Source organism: Myiozetetes cayanensis, unplaced genomic scaffold (assembly GCF_022539395.1).
Source record: "Myiozetetes cayanensis isolate MyiCay16 unplaced genomic scaffold, myiCay2020 scf3, whole genome shotgun sequence".
Taxonomy (NCBI): Eukaryota; Metazoa; Chordata; class Aves; order Passeriformes; family Tyrannidae; genus Myiozetetes; species Myiozetetes cayanensis.
The window spans coordinates 47,027,943-47,045,586 of NW_026087521.1; the positions used below are offsets into that span (position 1 = coordinate 47,027,943).

Genomic DNA, 17,644 nt, shown 5'->3' on the forward strand with positions numbered 1-17,644 from the left:
AGTTTGTAAAAAAAAGGTTTGATGTACTTAAAATACATCATTCGGGGGGGGGGGAAGCTATGTTTTAATAATATTGGTCATGAAATATCAGAGCCCTTTGTGAAGCAGTAGAAAAACATCAGTAATAATGTTGTGTATTTATGATAAATGTATTTCAGTACCAGAGACAACAGCAATTCCAACTTAAAGCCAAAGACCTATGGTTTTATAAAGTTTTGTTGACAGGCAAAGTAAAGTGTTTTTTTTTCTATACCTGGAAGTTCTTTCTCTTCAAGACTGTATTCCAGAGGTCCAAAGGAATAATTAGCTGGACTGATTGCAGGAGTAGAAATAAAACTTGCACAGCCAATGGATGAGTTGATTTCAAAATAATTGTGGCTGTGATTCATTCGGTGAAATTCCAGGGAAGATACTATGGATGTACGTTGCTTGGGCTACAAGAAAAATAAAAGGTTTGGCATGAAAAATAGAAACTTTTTGTATCATTTTCATTTACCATTTAATAAATCTACCTAGGGTTTCTCTCTTTTTACTGTTTTTATTTGGTTCAAAGGCTATACTAGTAAAAATCACTGCATGTGACAAGCTGTGTAGAGATAATTTCCTTCCAAAATTTCAATTAATTCTTATTAGTGAAAATGCATGTCTTCATTCTAATCAATTTAATTCAACATAAAGTAGGCTTTTACATTTTTGCATATAATAATTGCAATCATCTTTTGATAAGAAAGGGAACTCTTCACCAGCTGCATTGCTGGGTACATCTTGGAAAACAATTAGCCTGCTGATGCCTGTATAATGAAATTTACTTAATAATACCAAGCACTCATCAGTCCAAAACAACTCTCTGCTGTTTAATCCATTTATGAATATGCCTTAAATATTCAAATGACTGAAATGTCTAAAAGCTTAGGGGAACGGTGTCAGCCTCAAAAACAAACACAAAAATCAAACTTTCTTCATGAGTTTTCATGGAATAGTGTGAAAACTTTGTACTACCTTATGTCAAACATTTACTTTTGAAGTGAACATCTGAACAGACCCCACTCAATGGTTTGGCTTTGGATTGCAGAGTAGCTTCAGAGCATGAGAAACTCATTTCTTTTGGGTGGATCTACACCATAAGGTGTAGAAATTAAATCCATATAGTGTCATCAGCAACAACTTTTTCACTACCCAGCCCTGTTCCCGTTGCACTGCACCACTTATTAATACAGACATAACCTTAATGCTCGATTTCATGGGTTATAAGCCACAGACCACTGCTGTTTTGCAATGTCATGCTAAATAGTCTGTTGCAGCACTCATCTAGCTTCATACTCAAAATATCCTGACCCCACGATGCTCCTTGCCACTTCAAGACCAATGACCTGAAACATAAAACACCTCCAGAAGAGAGGAGGCCCTGCATCCAGGTTTATTGTTGTCTGCATATTTATTTCACAACAGTAAGAAAAACTTTTCAGGAACTGCTGCTTTAAATAATTAATGCTGGAAAAAGTAAATAGAAAAAAAGAGAGAAAAAGGTGCTTTATCTCTTATTCTGGCATGTCAAGCTTAACAGGTCAGAATATTTGTAAAGGTCAAGAATTTTATACTTATTAGTGTCAAGACCAAATTATTGTCTTTGAGAGCAATAAGATCTTCCTTGGACCATGAAGCTATTCACCATGCCTTACTTAGAACTAGCTGTTAAAATACAGTCAATCCCAGTGAAGTAATTTTCAAAGTTTTTTGTGGTCTATTTATTACTTAGGTTACAAGTCCTGCAATGTTTGTGTTTCAAACACCAAATCAGAATTTTCAGTAAAAATTCACTCTTTCTATAGGAATGTCAGAAAAAAAATCAACCAAACAAACAGACTTAGGTTCGTATCATGGTGATTATTTCTTAAAGTTGCGTTAGGCACCATGAGAATTAACTGTGTCCAGTTAAAACTGAGAAAAATTGCAAAGGAAACTTTGGGCATTCATCTGGAACTCATCTATGGTCTGTTGAGGGGATTTACTTTCTTTAATTATTAAAAGCCAGTTTCTGCTTTGAAAGGCTGACTCTTAGGTTTAGTAATTTCATGGGAGAGTTCAATGAACAGGGACAGACTCCAATATCAAACAGTGTAGTTGAAAGTCATTGTTTAGGACCTGAGCCAAAAAACTCTCTGATCAAACCAAAACCATTCATGAGTATTAATTAAACCTAAATGGCACACTTTTGCTAGACAACAGATTCATGAATGACCTAATTATTTCTAAACCTGAAAAAGACATCCAGTCATTTAGAAGCATGTTTCTGGCCCTTTCCCAAGCAACAGTGTCTTTGTAGACTTGCAGGACTTAACTCCTGAGATGAAAAGGTGCCATGTCAATTAACATGATGTGTCATATTCCTCATTATTCTTTAGCTGAGACAGTTTCTACCTAAATGGGTACTTGGAATGGTTTCCAAAGCAGTTTCAAAAGCAACTGCTCTGGCCTTTGTCTAGTCAGGTCTCCAGCCACTGCTTTGACTGTGTGCCCCTTTCTTGAAGCCAGAATAGAGGAATCTGATACCCCATTTGGCCTTTTACCATCTTAAAGCTGATGAGTTGTTTGACTACACCTAAGTGTAGTATTACAAGCTCTACATACTACAAGTATTACATACTCTAGTATCTTCTAGAAGTTTCACAAAAAAACATCTGTGAGGACTTGATGGATGAAAGGAGGAGAGGAAGTAGGTAAACAAACTAACAAAAAAATGCCAAATTTTTCTGAAGCTTCTTTTACAGATTAGTTTAGTTTACAAGTGCTCACAGGTTCTAGAAGTGTGTCTGTCAACAAATAACTATTTTCTGGAGACATGGGTTAGTGATAAAAAATAATTCTAGAGTGATTTTCAAAGACGATTATGGAAGCTAGAAACACATTTTATGTTTGTTGTGCTAGAATGCAACCATCTGCTGACTTGGGTGATACAAAATAGCTTGTATTTTATTTTGGGCTTGGGCATTATTATTATTAATTCAGAGAAACATATTTCACTTTAATATGTCTTTCCAATCTAAGGATTCTGAACAGAACTTCACTCAGCTTCTATTACTCTACAGCATTACACTTCTGCTATATTGTTTGGAGTTAACAAGGTCTGTCTGTTAACATGTCCCAATAATTTTCCTATGTAATTACAGAGGAATGTAGCATCTGAACTTTTATAGCTAACTAGAGGAGCCTTTTGCACTTTTGCTGGGTCCTGTAAAATGTTATGCTGTTATAAGTACACTAATTGTTCACTAATATATGCCAAAAGAGACTCAGTAAACCAGTATGTGTTGATTGCATCCCTCTGCTGTTATCTCTCTGAAGTACCATTTGCACAAAAAAATATAGTAGAAATGTAGGATTAAATTCCATTCCAGATTTAAATAACTAAATTTACAGCATAGATATATACATCTACACTAGGTATTTAAGCTCCTGTAACAGTCAATTGAGATCTAGTCAATAAAATCATCAGAGTCCAGTGAACACTTAGGTTCACCACAGCCACTTTGGTATTAATTCACTTTTCTTAATGCAGGTATTGACCATCAGTGCAGATTCCCTATGACACCCCACCTAGCTCACATCTAGACACACTCTAGAAACCTTACTTCCTTTTTGAGAATCTGAAGTAAAATTCCAGCCTTACTGGCAGAAGCCTTGGTTTCATGGATTGCCTCTGCCAAAGCCACTCTTTAACTACATTTACCAAGAACTCTTGAGATAGGTTCTGAAAAATTCTAAGATTATTTACTATACGGAATACCATAACTTAGTCAGGGGTCAAGATCTCCTAGTGGAGATTGTACAAACACAAAACTCTGTCCCAGAGAGATGATGTTTAATTCATTCTTTACAGCCTGCTTTGTCGGTCATTACATGCCTTCTCTGTACTACTCAAAAGGTCTGGACATGCTTAGATAACTCTTGTGAAACTGTAGCATACTTATGGTTTAAGTTCACCCCAATATGTATGCTACATAGCTGCATGCAAATTTGTCCTTAAGTAGATTTATATTCATTACATTCATGTGTTTAATTTACTTGTTATGTTTAAATCTCTTTAATGACTCATGTTTACTTCTATGACTTTTCTTCACAACTATTACTTTAATTGTCATAATACCACCCTAGAAAACCCTAGACTATCCTAAAACAGCATACCAGATCTAGCTAATGAAGAAAGCCTATCTATGCAAAAGCAAAAATGTACCAATAAATATCTTCAAAGGTACTGCAAGAACAAGATTTAAATAACTTTCAAATCAGGTCCAATAAGAAGAATATTTTTTTGTTTTGTCTGTAGTGAACATATATCAATGAAAGATACCACTTTGAAACTGCAAAAACAGGAAAGGCATCAAAATACAAATTAAAAAGACAAGTAAGGATTTAATGCTTCCATGAATGAAATTTGCATGCAAATTCTGTAATGCTACCATGACTGGCATGGAACACTATGAGCATGGAAGGGATCATTCAAATATTTTTGACAACATTTAGCAGAGGAAGTAGGGCAAAATTCCTTTCTCAATTTGATAACAAAATATTTCTCCAGCTTTGACATACGCTATAGGCTTGTGACTTTGCCTTCTTTTATCTTTGGGATTTGTGCACATAGCACCATCATACCCTCAAAAAAATTGATTTTCACAACAGTCTGTACTATGGCAAAGCTACTTGACCCATTTTACAGATGCTAAACTAAGGTATAGAGCTTTCCCAGGGGGACAAATGTGTGGTTTATTAAACCACTGAGAACGAATGAGCCTAAGGAAATCTGCATTTGGCAAATCCTACCAAATTCCAGCTGCCCTACATAATGTAAAAACTGGTTTCAGTTGCACTATACCATGCAGAAAATGTATGACAGAGAACCGAACCCACATTCTCAAATTCTTGCTAGTACATAAAATACAGACTTATCAAAACACGCAAGCCTCTTTCTCCAGGCTCATCTCACATATATAATACATTATAAGTGTAGTCATGTGGCCACATAAGTCTCGCATTTTGGTACCTGCCCAGATGATTCCATTCTTTCCATTCTCTGTTTAGCTCACTCCTACTTCAGAAATTTTCCATTCACCAGCTTTTTTCCTTCTAAAATCCCATTCTCTTTCTGTGCTCTCATTTCCCCTTTCATAGGGTCACAGAATGGTTTGGGTTGGAAGGGGTCTTTAAAGGCCATTTGTCCAATCTGACCTTGAACACTTCCAGGGATGGGGCATCCACAACATCTGTGGGCACCTTTCTTTTTCTGTTTTCTCCTATCTATTGTGACATTCCTTCCATAACTACCTATGTTACTCTAAAATACCCTTCACAGTATCCTTGCTGATTCCAGTTCTACTTGGTCTTCCAAAACTTGGTTCTCTGCTTTCTCTGTTGTTTTGTCATCAAGGTCCCTCAAACTCCCAAATGTCCTTATCTCATACTGACCTTATCAGTCACTATATCCCTCTTACTGTCCCTCAATGCATCCAATTCTTAGCCTGTGTCCTCCCTTTCAAATACAACTTTCACGTCACTTTTATGGTTTCTGTCTTCTGCCTCAACATCCCAGCATACCATCTCTATTTCTCTTTGTCTCTTTTCCTCATGTACACTTACATAAATGCCCAAAACATTCATAAATTTCTTGGTAAAATACAGCCTGTGATAGGACAGACAGGACAGGCTTCTTTGTTTACTACTGTCTCCAGTACCTCAGTTTGATTTGCAAAAATCATCAGGCCTGATAAATTCTCATCAGTCAATGCTGCTGCCAAGAATTATTTGATTTATAGGATCTGAACTAAGGTGATCAAGTACCCTTGAAATTGCAAAAACTGGAGATTACAGTGCATCTGGGTTTGATTCATCTATGTCACCTAGAAGACTACATTGAATTATTACTAGAATACTGAATCAATTATTCTGTCAAACCTCAAAATACCACATTAAACAAGCTGAAGACACAATGTCTTTTTAATAAAGTAATATAATTTTCTCTTTTTTCATTTCACAGAACCTTATCTTAAATTATGACAAAAATTAAAAATACAAGCAGTTTCAGCACCCATCTTGACATTCCTGTTTTTACTTCCCAACATCTTAATTTAGTCTAAAAGTAGAAAGTAGAAATTACACAGTCTGGTAAGTAATACATCCCAAGCAGCCACACCAGGGAGCTTACAGGATCGGAGAGGGGGGTTGGGGGGAGGAAGAAAAATGAAGAAGAAAAGGAAAAAAATAACTTTTAACTGTTTTTTAAATATAGACCCTTTCAATACTAAGAGCATTATGTGTTCTGTAATTTTTAACGGCATCATAGTGTCAAAGTCCTAGAAAGTTCTGTTTGACTGATTTTTAATTTAGAGACAGAACACCACTTGCATCCTGCATGAGCAGCAAGTGCATACTTCTTTTCAGTAATCTCATGGCCCATCAGCACATTTTGATTATTCCACTGCCACTGACATGCTCAAGAATGGTACAGACTCAGCTTTTTTCCTGTAGCCTGTGGTTAGGAAGTCATGCCATGTGACTCCAGGTACCACACAGACATAACGCTTTCTGTTTTCCTCTGTGCATGATATCCCAGCTCCTGCCTTAGGAGCCCTCCACTGGAGTACGTAATTAAACATTAGAGGGTTGTTGCCTCCTTCTACCTGTGGTCTTATCTCAGATGACAAATCAGATTGGAAATAAATATGGGGAAAAGCTGATCTACTCCCAGTTTCCATTTTCCTGGCCTTCTACTTTTATTTTAATTGCAAGTATACTGCAGCTGTGGGTTCTGAGGAGTAGCAGTCCTGAATGCTAAAAACTGCAACACCTTTGTAGAGGTTTCCCTTCTTGACAGATGTGACCAGATTTTGAAGATATACCACTATACCTACATACACTGGTTGAAATGAGCTCCAAATTGCAACAGATAAATTTGATAAATAAGAAGGATGTCTCAGCTACTAAAATTTCCTAAGTTTCAGATTAAAAGAAAAAGTGTTGTTTTGCCTGAAACATTTGGAAAAAGGATGTAAGGCCATTTTCTTCAGAAAAGCTGAGCTTCCAGCTGTTAGTAACACCCCATTTTGATGTGCAGATTATGAAAACTGCTTATATCATGATATTTTTATATCAAAAATTTTGAAGGTCCAAGCTGATGGTTGGTTTTGTAAGCTGCATGCTACAGAGAATATGCATGTGTGAAAATGGGGTGTATTTTCAGATGATGATAAAGGATTAGTGAACAACTAAAGTGCTCAAAACCATCCCATACTACACAGAAACAAAGGAAAGTGCTAAGAATCTGGTGAGATACCCATCAAGGCACTACAGGTAAGGTTTTAATCTTCCAAATTCTGAGTGTGTTACTATTTTCAAGTACTATGTGTAATAGGGCAGGCCAACTGGTATGGATTTATTCACATCCCTACCATTAAACTTCAGTAGGTGTCAGAGAAGGGTTTTTCAAAGCAGAATTACCTACCAGGAATGGTGTTTGGTCCACTCAATTCCCAAATCAGGCCCAAAAGTAGATACGTTTGGAGAAAGAGAAGGGCATAGGACCAAAATTACACGCAGGACCATGTCAACAATTAAACAGCATAGATGACAACCTTACAGAGCTAAAAGCCCATTTTACTAGTGTTGTATGCAACTTTCAGTATCCGAACTACCTTTATGCTCAATATTTCACGTGGTCTGTTTCAAGTTCAGATAGGAAAAATGTTTTATTCTGTGCATGTTTTATGTTTACATTGAATCGGGAATCGCAGCCTAGAGAATCTCTCCAGGTAAGCAACCAACTTCAACCAAGGAAGACATATGCATGTACAAGTGATACTCTAAAAACTTAACACTCTTCACAATAGAGTGGTATTCTGCTTTAATTTATACTTGTGTTTTAGCATCCTGTTGAACCTGTAATTAAATGCACTCACACACACTGTTTGCCATTTTCATTAGTACTGTGTACTGGATAGATGTGTTTATGTTTTCATATTATCTCAGCTCTAATTAAAATAATCTAAACAGAATTATATTTTACAGTTACTTGTCAAAGGAGATCTCTTACAATGCATCTCTTTAATAATCTTTTGTTTAATGTTGTTATTAAGTAGTCACAAAGCATCCATTATGCTCCAAGGAATTTTTTTTCCCTAATATTCTCCTCTGGAGCTGTTACATGTCTTCTACCAATTAATTCTGTGGTAAAATGGGTGAGTGGGGGAGTGTGTGAGTGTGTGAGGGGGGTGTGTGTGTAGGAGTAAGTTCTGTGAGACAATTCCAACCACAACCTTTTTTTTGTATTTGATATTCAGTATTCCAGATTAAAATAATTTCCTAATGTCTGTCCTGTTTTCAGTCATGCATAGATGAATTGCTAACCACATCTTAATGGCACTGACAGTATACCTCTTACTTTGTTTTGTCCTCCTTTTCTTAAAGGGCTATTTAGGAGTTTTATATATCTGATTGTTTCTTTGTTTATTCATTTCAACATCATTTGAATGAGAATACATCAAACTGTGTGCAATAGATTTATATAGACATTCTCTGTCACATAGAGAATATTCTGAAATTCATTTCCATACCTAGAATCAAGGACACTGACTGCTGCCAACTACCTTAATGTGTCTGCAGTGCAACAGATACATGCAACCTTGGAAACACTACAGAATCCAGAATAAAACTCCAGACTAGGCACACTAAGGAGGAGGGCCAAAACTAGTTGTCTGTGGACTGTAAAATACACCTTTATTTTAGTGGGTTTGGGGAATGCTCAGCACCTTCCAGAACTTCATTAAAGCACATACACAGGGCTGACTTATACCTTGAATATGATGGGTTTGATCCCCCACAAAAATCATTACTCTCAGTAAAGTTTTTTAAAGTCTTATTTACCTCTTGTGCTAAGCAAGGACACTGCACATGGTTGCACGAAGTTCAGTACCAAAACATAGCAGAAAAAGGAGTGTGCACTTGAAGAGGAAGCACAGTGTGCCTGCTCAGCATTTCTCCATGGCAATTTTCCTGGTTATGCCCTGGTTGGTTGAGCAAGTTGTAAGTGGAGCTGAGCACAGAAAGCATTTCATAGGAGAAAGAAAGTCCTTGCACCCCAGCTGTACTGTGATCTCATTCAGTAAGTGAGTGCAGAGAATTTATTGCATAACTGTGTTCACCAGCCCTCCTTTTTATGATAAAATGTAACAAAACAGATTTTTTTTGTGTGTTGCAAAACAAGTTCAGTAGATGCAACGAGTTCTCATGTTCTTGTGCACAGGTGCAACAGCTGGCAGACACAGTATGTGCCAATTCAAGCTAAGTGTGACAAGGCATGCATTTCATTTGTGAACAACTAAGGATACTGCAGTAAGGTCCCAGCATAGGGGAGAAACCAGGTGGAAAGAGTTTCACCGTTTCACCATGGGGAAGTAGTGACACTAATCCACTTGAAAATCCTTTTTATGGAACCACTAGTTCCGAAAATTTATTTTCTGGAACTGATTTTCCAGAGCTTCCTCTAAGATGGTTTGTTTGTTTGTTTGTGTTCAAAGTAATTCCTGCACCTATCTGGAAAAAAAAAATTAATTGAACATAAATTACTACCACTTTTTAAGTGAACTAGACAGGCTCTGGAGAACGTATCTCCTAACAGCTAGTCTGTCCATTTATGTCCAGGCTGACACAGGCAGTGGAATGTCATGGTCCCTATCTTTCCCTATGCCTAGATGAACCACATATACACGGGTTTGACAGGCTCACTGTGCATGAACAAAATAGTTGTACACCTCGTAGCCCAAACAAGTGGGATAGATCTATCAGAGGCTACACATGTCCTGCAGGATTCTATTAGCACTTGCAGGAAAATGAGACAATTTCTTTTGTCCTCTAATATTTAAACTATTAGCTTCTGTTATATTGATAGATGTCTTATCCAGACAAATGAGGAAAGACAGATTAAATTGTAAATTTCTTCAAAGAGGTTTAGAAAAGATAAATAGAAAAAAAATTATTAACATAAAGACAGAACATCCAAATCCATAAGAAAAAAAAATATTATAATGAATAGATTATTGCATATCTTGGCAATAAAACCAGAAAGAACTAGATGATGAAATTTCATCATGTCAGGAATCCTGAAATTCTCTGTTTCTTTGTCTTTCTACCAAAAACTCTCTTTATATCATTGAAACAACACTTTTAGGAAACTGAGTTATTCACATAAAATGAGGAAAATACTAATTCATGATAGATAAAATCAAAGTAACTTTAAAATAATCCACATTTAGACATCAAAAGCTGTACCTACAGTAAGCCATTTGAAACATATCTTAAAACGACAAGAAGAGAATATGCAAATGCTGGACTACATGTAATAAGCAAATTTAAAGGTGAGAAGTCAGAATTCAGTTTTATGAGAATTGGCCCAAGACCCACAAGTGAATAGCACCAGTAAAAGAAATAGTCTCTTAGGAAATAAAGGTTGTCTTCCTTTCTCTATGGATATAGCTTATTTGTTCAAATGGAGCTGAACAAGTAAATAAGTAAGGAGAATCTCATTAAACTGAGTAGCTAATACAAAAAACACATGAAGCATCACAAGCAGCCCAACTTTGTTCAGGCTTCATTCAAACTGAGAGTTTTAGGAATTCTGACAGAACAAGCTCAATTTAACTATCACTTACTAAAATTCCAGTCTGATCAGTTATATTTGACTACATGTACTAACACAACTGAGTTAGAACTTGAAGGAGACTTTACCTACTTGGTCTCCTACCACATCATCATTTTTGATCCCATGTACTGTTAGTATACTGCACAGAGGCATGTATCTTTAACCTGAAAGTGTATTATTTTCTCAAAGTCTTCACTAACTAGCAATTCATGAGTTAAAAACTTAGTAAGTCTTGTCTGGACAATACAGGAAAAAAAAGATCAAGCAATTAAAAACCTGAGTTACATTCTGTTTACTTCTTCTCTGCATACAAGTAACTTTTCAACAAACCCTTCTTTTCAGAGACTCACCATGGGAAAATTTGAAAACAAGAAATATATTTGCAAAATGCTAGAGCAGAAGTACAAGCCTTAGCTAAGGTGCACAGCTAAAAGAGTACACAAATCCCTGAAATACTGTTAAGTGTGCCATTTTCAGGACTGAAGGTAGTAGAGGTGGGTGGCACAGTGGCACTGAACCTAATACTGTTTCTTAGAGTTCAGTTACTATCCCTCCAGAGTATTGCACTGTGCCAGGGAGATAAACCATTTCCATTAAAATGGTCTTCAGCTTTAGTAATATTACACTGAATTGAATAGTTGAGACATATCCCAAGAGAGTTTAAAATAGATTTTATAGAGCAATGGGATCTCATAAGGGACAAGTGGTAGGGTCACAACAAACTGCAGGTTTCTCATCGCAAAATTAATCATAATTAATTGAAGAAAGGATAAATTTTCAGAAAAGTGAGTGAAAAGTTGGGGGAAAATTGAATTCCCAGCCAGGTCTTGGGATAGCGTATATTTTTTATATAAGAAGGGAATAATTAGGGCCAGGTTAAGAGAGAACTAGAAGAAAAATGAAAAAAACAAGTTTTGAGTCTACTCTGAGGAATCCCTTAACTGTCCATGATCCACCCTTTGTGTATGAGATTGTTCCTGTCTCACACTTCCCAGCTACGGTACTTTCACCCTGTGGGCTGTCAGTGCAGCATCACAGCCTCCCTCCTCTTCAGGGACCCCATGAAGCACGTGTAGCTGACAGGGGCCCCCACAAGATGCACTCAGTCTGTGAGGAGAGGGCACTGCGCTGTGCTAAACCTCACATTCACACAAACATCTTCAAAACCTGTCACATGCTAAAGCCTATATATATGCTGGCACACACTCCTAGAAAGAAAAGGACAAAGATGTAGAATGATCCCCACCTCTCCCTTCAAACTTCAGAATTCTCTTTTTCCCCCTCTCTGCCACCAGCTGTCCTCACCAGACTGGTGGGAGGAAAGAATCTTTGGGTTTTTCTGCTGCTAGTTCACAGAATCAATTAGGTTGGAAAAGACCTCTGAGATCACTGAGTCCAACCTATGACCGAACACCATGATGTTGACTAGACCATAGCACTAAATGCCACATACAGTCTTCCCTTAAACACCTCCAGAGATGGTTTGATTTTACCAGACACCTCCACCACCTCCCTGGACAGTCCATTCCAATGTCTAATCACCCCTTCTGTTAAGAAATTCTTCCAAATGTCCAACCTAAACCTTCCCTGGTGCAGCTTAAGACTATATCCTCTTGTCCTGCTTAGACAGAAACACAGTGTCTCTCCTCACAGCTAGTAAACCATTACATGTACAACTCTTCAGGAAAGATAAGGTTATAAATTAAAATAAAAATGATGGTTGAAAGGCCAGACTTCCCTGGCAGTTTCATCCCAGCTGCCAAAGCCCACCTATAGCAAAGCAGGCTGCTGAAGAGTTTCGCATTCTGCCTCTCACTGGCACTTTCCTGTGCTGGATTTGCTGGACATGAAAAGGGAAAGGAGTGACAGTTGTTTTGGAAATTTGTATTATCCCTGGCTTAGATCTGTTCAAAATCTATTTATTTTGCTAGAAAAATGCAAAGAGGCCCTGGCAGCCAACAGAAAATTAATTATTTTGCATACATTGTGTAACACTACTCATTAGTTTTACATGAGTGATGAGAGGTCAGTCAGGAATAGAATCCCATTGTGCTAACCTTCAAAGAGCTTGCCATTTAATTGAATGGAATAAAGGAATTAAATGTGCCGGCAGAATTAAAGCTAGTGGTTAGCAAACAGCACATTGCAAATATCTACAACTTCTTTGTCTAAATTTTTCAGTTGAGATCTTGGGGGAAGGTGATCAGATAAGCAACAAAAACAAAACCAAAGAAGAATACTGAGGGGATGTGGACTAAACACATGGTATCTGAATGCTATGGTGTATCCAACTTCTCGTGTATTAGCACACAGACTTACAACATACATTATGCACTAGTCTACATGTGCCTTTCTGCTGTTGCTTTCTGTATAGAAAGCACACCACATGTAGGGCCACATGAGAGACATTTTAGAAAATGTGGTAAAGTTCTGACCATATATATCACACAGCTAGTTTTTGTTCTGTAAAACGATGAGAATGCTGGGAGTCAGTAAATGATATGATTTAAATTTGAAAATAGCTCCCCAGAATCTGCCGAATCCATTCAGAGTTAATAGCAGGAGAACATCACCATTCAGTGTTCTGGGTCCATCTGTTGGCAATATCATGATGGAAACAGCTTTTTAAATGCTATTTTCAATAAGCTATCACACAACAGCTTGTTCCAACAATATTCCAATACCTTTCTGTTTGTTTGCTATAAAAAACAGCTTAGAGGGAAGGAGACATTTCAGTACTATACTGATGTAGGGTGGGAGGGACAGAGACACTACAGGAACAAGCAAAGTGAGAAACAACTATAAAAAGAAAAAAGGAGAAGAAACTGTTATTTTAGACCTCCTGCAATCTAGATTTAAACCAGGATGTGGAACCCAAACTATGGTAGTGTCAAGAGAAGGACAGCCTGCACCCACCAGTCACTAGAATTATTGTGCAGTGACAATGTCAGCCACTGGAAACCCAAGGGCTCCTAGACACAAATGGTTAGTAAACCTAGTGATAACCTTCAGTTTTGCAAGACTTGCTGAACTGTGTGCTCCAATGAGTATGGAAAGGAAGATTCACCTCCAACATTGTAACACACTCAGTTGTGTGGTACCAAAACAATCTGTCCAACATAATTCTTCTAAAAATATCATCTATCCATCAGCTTACTTCTCAAATAAAACAAATGCCAGCGACATGCTGATGATACATCACCAGCATCAGAGTGGCTCAGTTGCAGCTCAGCAATAAAGAACAGATGGTTGCATTTGAAACCAATAATTGGTAGGAGAGGAATAGAAGTTCTTTTGGTTCACACCAAAAAGTTTCACAATTATTCAATTAATCATGCAGTTGTCACAACTAGCTTTGGCACACCTAATGTCACAGTTTTTTAAACAAGGAACTAGATCATCCCAAGGGTTTCTTCTGATATATGTTATCCCACGATCCTGTGATTCTAAAATAAACTGCTCTGTGCTGATTACCTCTATACTACCAACTCCAGTTCTAAGATGTATTTCTTGTAAAGTTTTTATTTTTAAAGGCTGCACTCCTTCAAGAATCATAAGGAGCACTCAAGTTTCCCATGAATTGTGCATCTTGGATAGTTGGGAAGGATGAAAGTTGAGAAAAAATACTATATGGGAAGGTAAACCAAAGAAGTTATGAAATATTATAAGTTCATGTAAATGGAGAGGCAGAAAGAGGAAAGTAAACCTGAAAAAGCAATATGGAATTAATAGTGATAAAATCAGAACATATACTGGAAAGAAAACTAACAGTACGTAAAATTACAAAATATTGCATACGGACTTCATCATTAGTGGTACAAGAAAAATGTACTGATAGCTCCGTGTACATTTGGGCTCACTCATAAAATATTTTATCTTCTCCTACTATCAAGATTGCTTCTTAAATACAAAAAATATTTTGTGTTCTGTTTATCTGTCTTTGACCTACTCACATGTGTAAAGTGATAACACTCTCTTAGAACGCATGCATCGTAGCCTGCTGTTGAAGCAAAAATTACAACTAATGAGAGGCTGCTTATGGCAAGCACCTACCTGAGGACGTATAACTTTCACTATGTTTTTAAGTGCAGTGTCTGGTGATGGAGGAGAGCAGTCAGGTGTTGGGCCTGTAGAGCTGTTTCTATGGTTACCGGATCCTGGTGTGGTAATTGCTACCTGAGGTGCATTATCTGCGAACAAAAATATAATTTACGTGAATTTACAAATGCTTCATACATTTTAAAATAGAAAAACAATTTTGAAAACAGAACGCTCTTTCAACTTACAAAGCCTATTACAATTTAAATATATTTGCTGAGGAATATATCGCATATCTACACTTATTTTGTCAGCGCATACATTTATTCTATGTTAAGGCAAGACACACCATTCTCTCAGTACTTAAACAAAATGAAGTGGAAACTAAGCACAAATATTTTACTTCCATTATCTTGCATTAGCGACTGTGAATCCAAATACTACCACTATAACAGGGGTGACTTGAAAGGGAGATTCATAACACAACTCCTACCTCATCCTGGAAAATCCTAACACATACAACCCAGTCCAACATGTTATATAAACACATATTCAAATCAGAGCATGCTACTAGACGTCATCAACTGCTTTCCTGAACATTGTGATCAGTGTAACTGACCAGTAAACATTAATTACATAAAAATGTACTCAGTTTCTCAATTAAAATGTGCATCCTCCCCAGAGCTCTGCATGGCACTAGCTACCTTTCCAGCAGTATCTCAGTTAGATAATCTACACATGGCTTAAAAATATCTACACATGTGCACTTATATGGGAAAGTGCTGTTTGGTCATATTTTGCTCTTACCACTTTTATGGCACTGTGAAGGACCATTGAAAGGACTTAAAATATTCTTACTTTCTCTAAATGTTCTTAGTTTTTTGATCAAAGTAAAGTTAGTGAAAATCAGATCAGAGTATAGAGAGGACTATAAAATAGGTTCCCAGCTGTGATAGTAGCCGAGCACTAGAATGACTTAGCAGGAGGCCAAAAACTCCACATTACTTCACACCTTTAGAATTGTATCAGTAAAGAAATGCTTTAGTTCAGATTCTGGGAAAAATGTCATTGCCTGTGCACGGCTATCTATCTTCATCGTGTCTGTGAATTCATAGATTACCTTTCTTTGTGAGTCACAAAGACATGTGCTCCATGCTCCTAAATGTGCTGTTACAGCTGCAGCTCTGCTTTAAGACAATGATTACATTCAAATCTTATGTGTGTGGGCCTCAACTGACAACCTGTAGAGTTCACAGAAGAAAACCATTTACTTGTGATTGCAGTGGTTCTCCAACATGTGCTTCCACTCTATGGATAAATCATCTCCGGAAAAACCCGAACACCAACAAGCAAAAGCAATTCTCTTAAGCTGGAGAATTTTTGCCTGACCAACTTCTGCAGGTACACACATAAACTCCTCCATCTGCACAAGTCAGAAACACCGCTGTGAAAGCCATGACAGAAGCTTCTCCCTACTGACCTGAAAGAATTCTTGGAAGTGTAACAGAGAGATCAAAGGGAAGGAAATGCCCAGTTACATTAACATAGGATAAAGAGGAATAGTTGCAAGAGCTGAGACTTCATGGTCTTTCACACTTACAGTGAAAGCATGGATGATACTAAGATATACTTCCTGCAGAAACACTACGTAACTGGATGAGGTCTTTAAGTTTCTAATCAAATACAGACTGACAAATTATTCTTCTAAAATAACATCAGGCTGGAATGTTTCAGCAATACCATTACACTTAACAAAAGTGTAAACAAAAGTTCAGATGGCAGTTTGGCACACATCAAGAATGGACACATCCTGTAGATAACCTCAGGTGTTACCTGACATCTGACAGTCACCCTCCCTCCCTGTCACAGAAACAGACAAGTCCAACTCTTTTGAAAAGTATCTTATTGAAATTGCCAGTCCTTTAGGTATGCAGTCTTAACACACAGGTCAGTTAGTTCTTCCTGAATCATCGCAAATGTGCACAGAAATCTTGAATCTGAAGTAATTTATTTCAGAAATTAATAAGTATGTGTTAATACAATGAATCAAAAGAATTTTTACACAGCCTTAGAAATGAACTTACTGTGAATCCTCACAATAACATACCTGATGTGGAAGATTTTTGATAGCATTTCAGAAAGCCTTAAGTCCCTCTTATGCTTTCCTGTCTGACCTGGTCTCTAACTTTAAACCTGTTCATGTGCACCATATAAATGAGTATACTGTGATTTGAAAGCTCAGTTCATCAAAGGAGGGACAGGGATTTGACAAGAAGAGACCCCATGAAAGCCTTGCCATACTCTGAAAATCTCATAGTGAGGATGAAGGCTAGATATGAGGGTTAGTACCACCTTAGCTGAGCTGAAAGTCTCAGCCTCTTTTGCTCCAGAATATGAAATAGCATCTTCTTTCACTCTGTGGACAGACTCATCAATAGATAATCATCCATGAACCTCCTGACTGAGGAATCAGGGAGTTCCTTTAAGAGAGCCCTGCAGTGTGCTTGGTCAAAAGGACGATACCGCTGTCAAGAAATGTGGGAATACAGGCACCACCTGGAAGGTTAAGAAGTACATTCTAGAGTGAGAAATGCTCCACATGAGTCTAGCTAAGTGCACTTACTGCACTTATGTACTCACTGGTGTGAGAAACAAACAGAATTATTGTCTCTGACAAACAGCTAAATCTATAAAGAGCACAAACTCTTCCACAAACTACTTCAGCAGTCCCTGGTCCTTTTTGTCACTATTTCCCTGGGTGGTTGTGTTTAGCACAGCTGTCCTTTAGTTATTTAGCACATGAAAGCCTTGCAAGTGAAATCAGGGAGTCTTGTAGATGCAGAAGTATCTCAAAGATGGATCACTTAAAGGACAGAGAAAAATACAGACCGGTGCTGTTGGTAACAAATACAGTTTTCTGCC

At 37.4% G+C, this 17,644-nt stretch overlaps 1 protein-coding gene across 4 annotated transcripts in view; it reads right to left on the minus strand.

Moving 5' to 3' along the window:
* ANKS1B (ankyrin repeat and sterile alpha motif domain containing 1B) overlaps positions 1-17,644 on the minus strand; it is a 420,494-nt gene that overhangs the window by 256,769 nt on the left and 146,081 nt on the right. For all 4 annotated transcript variants that reach the window (XM_050323424.1, XM_050323422.1, XM_050323423.1 and 1 more), the window contains exons 11-12: positions 14,738-14,874; positions 254-434 (exon numbers count right to left, since the gene is read on the minus strand). In XM_050323424.1, the coding sequence (XP_050179381.1) occupies positions 254-434; positions 14,738-14,874 (318 nt within the window). The remainder of the gene's footprint in view (positions 1-253; positions 435-14,737; positions 14,875-17,644) is intronic.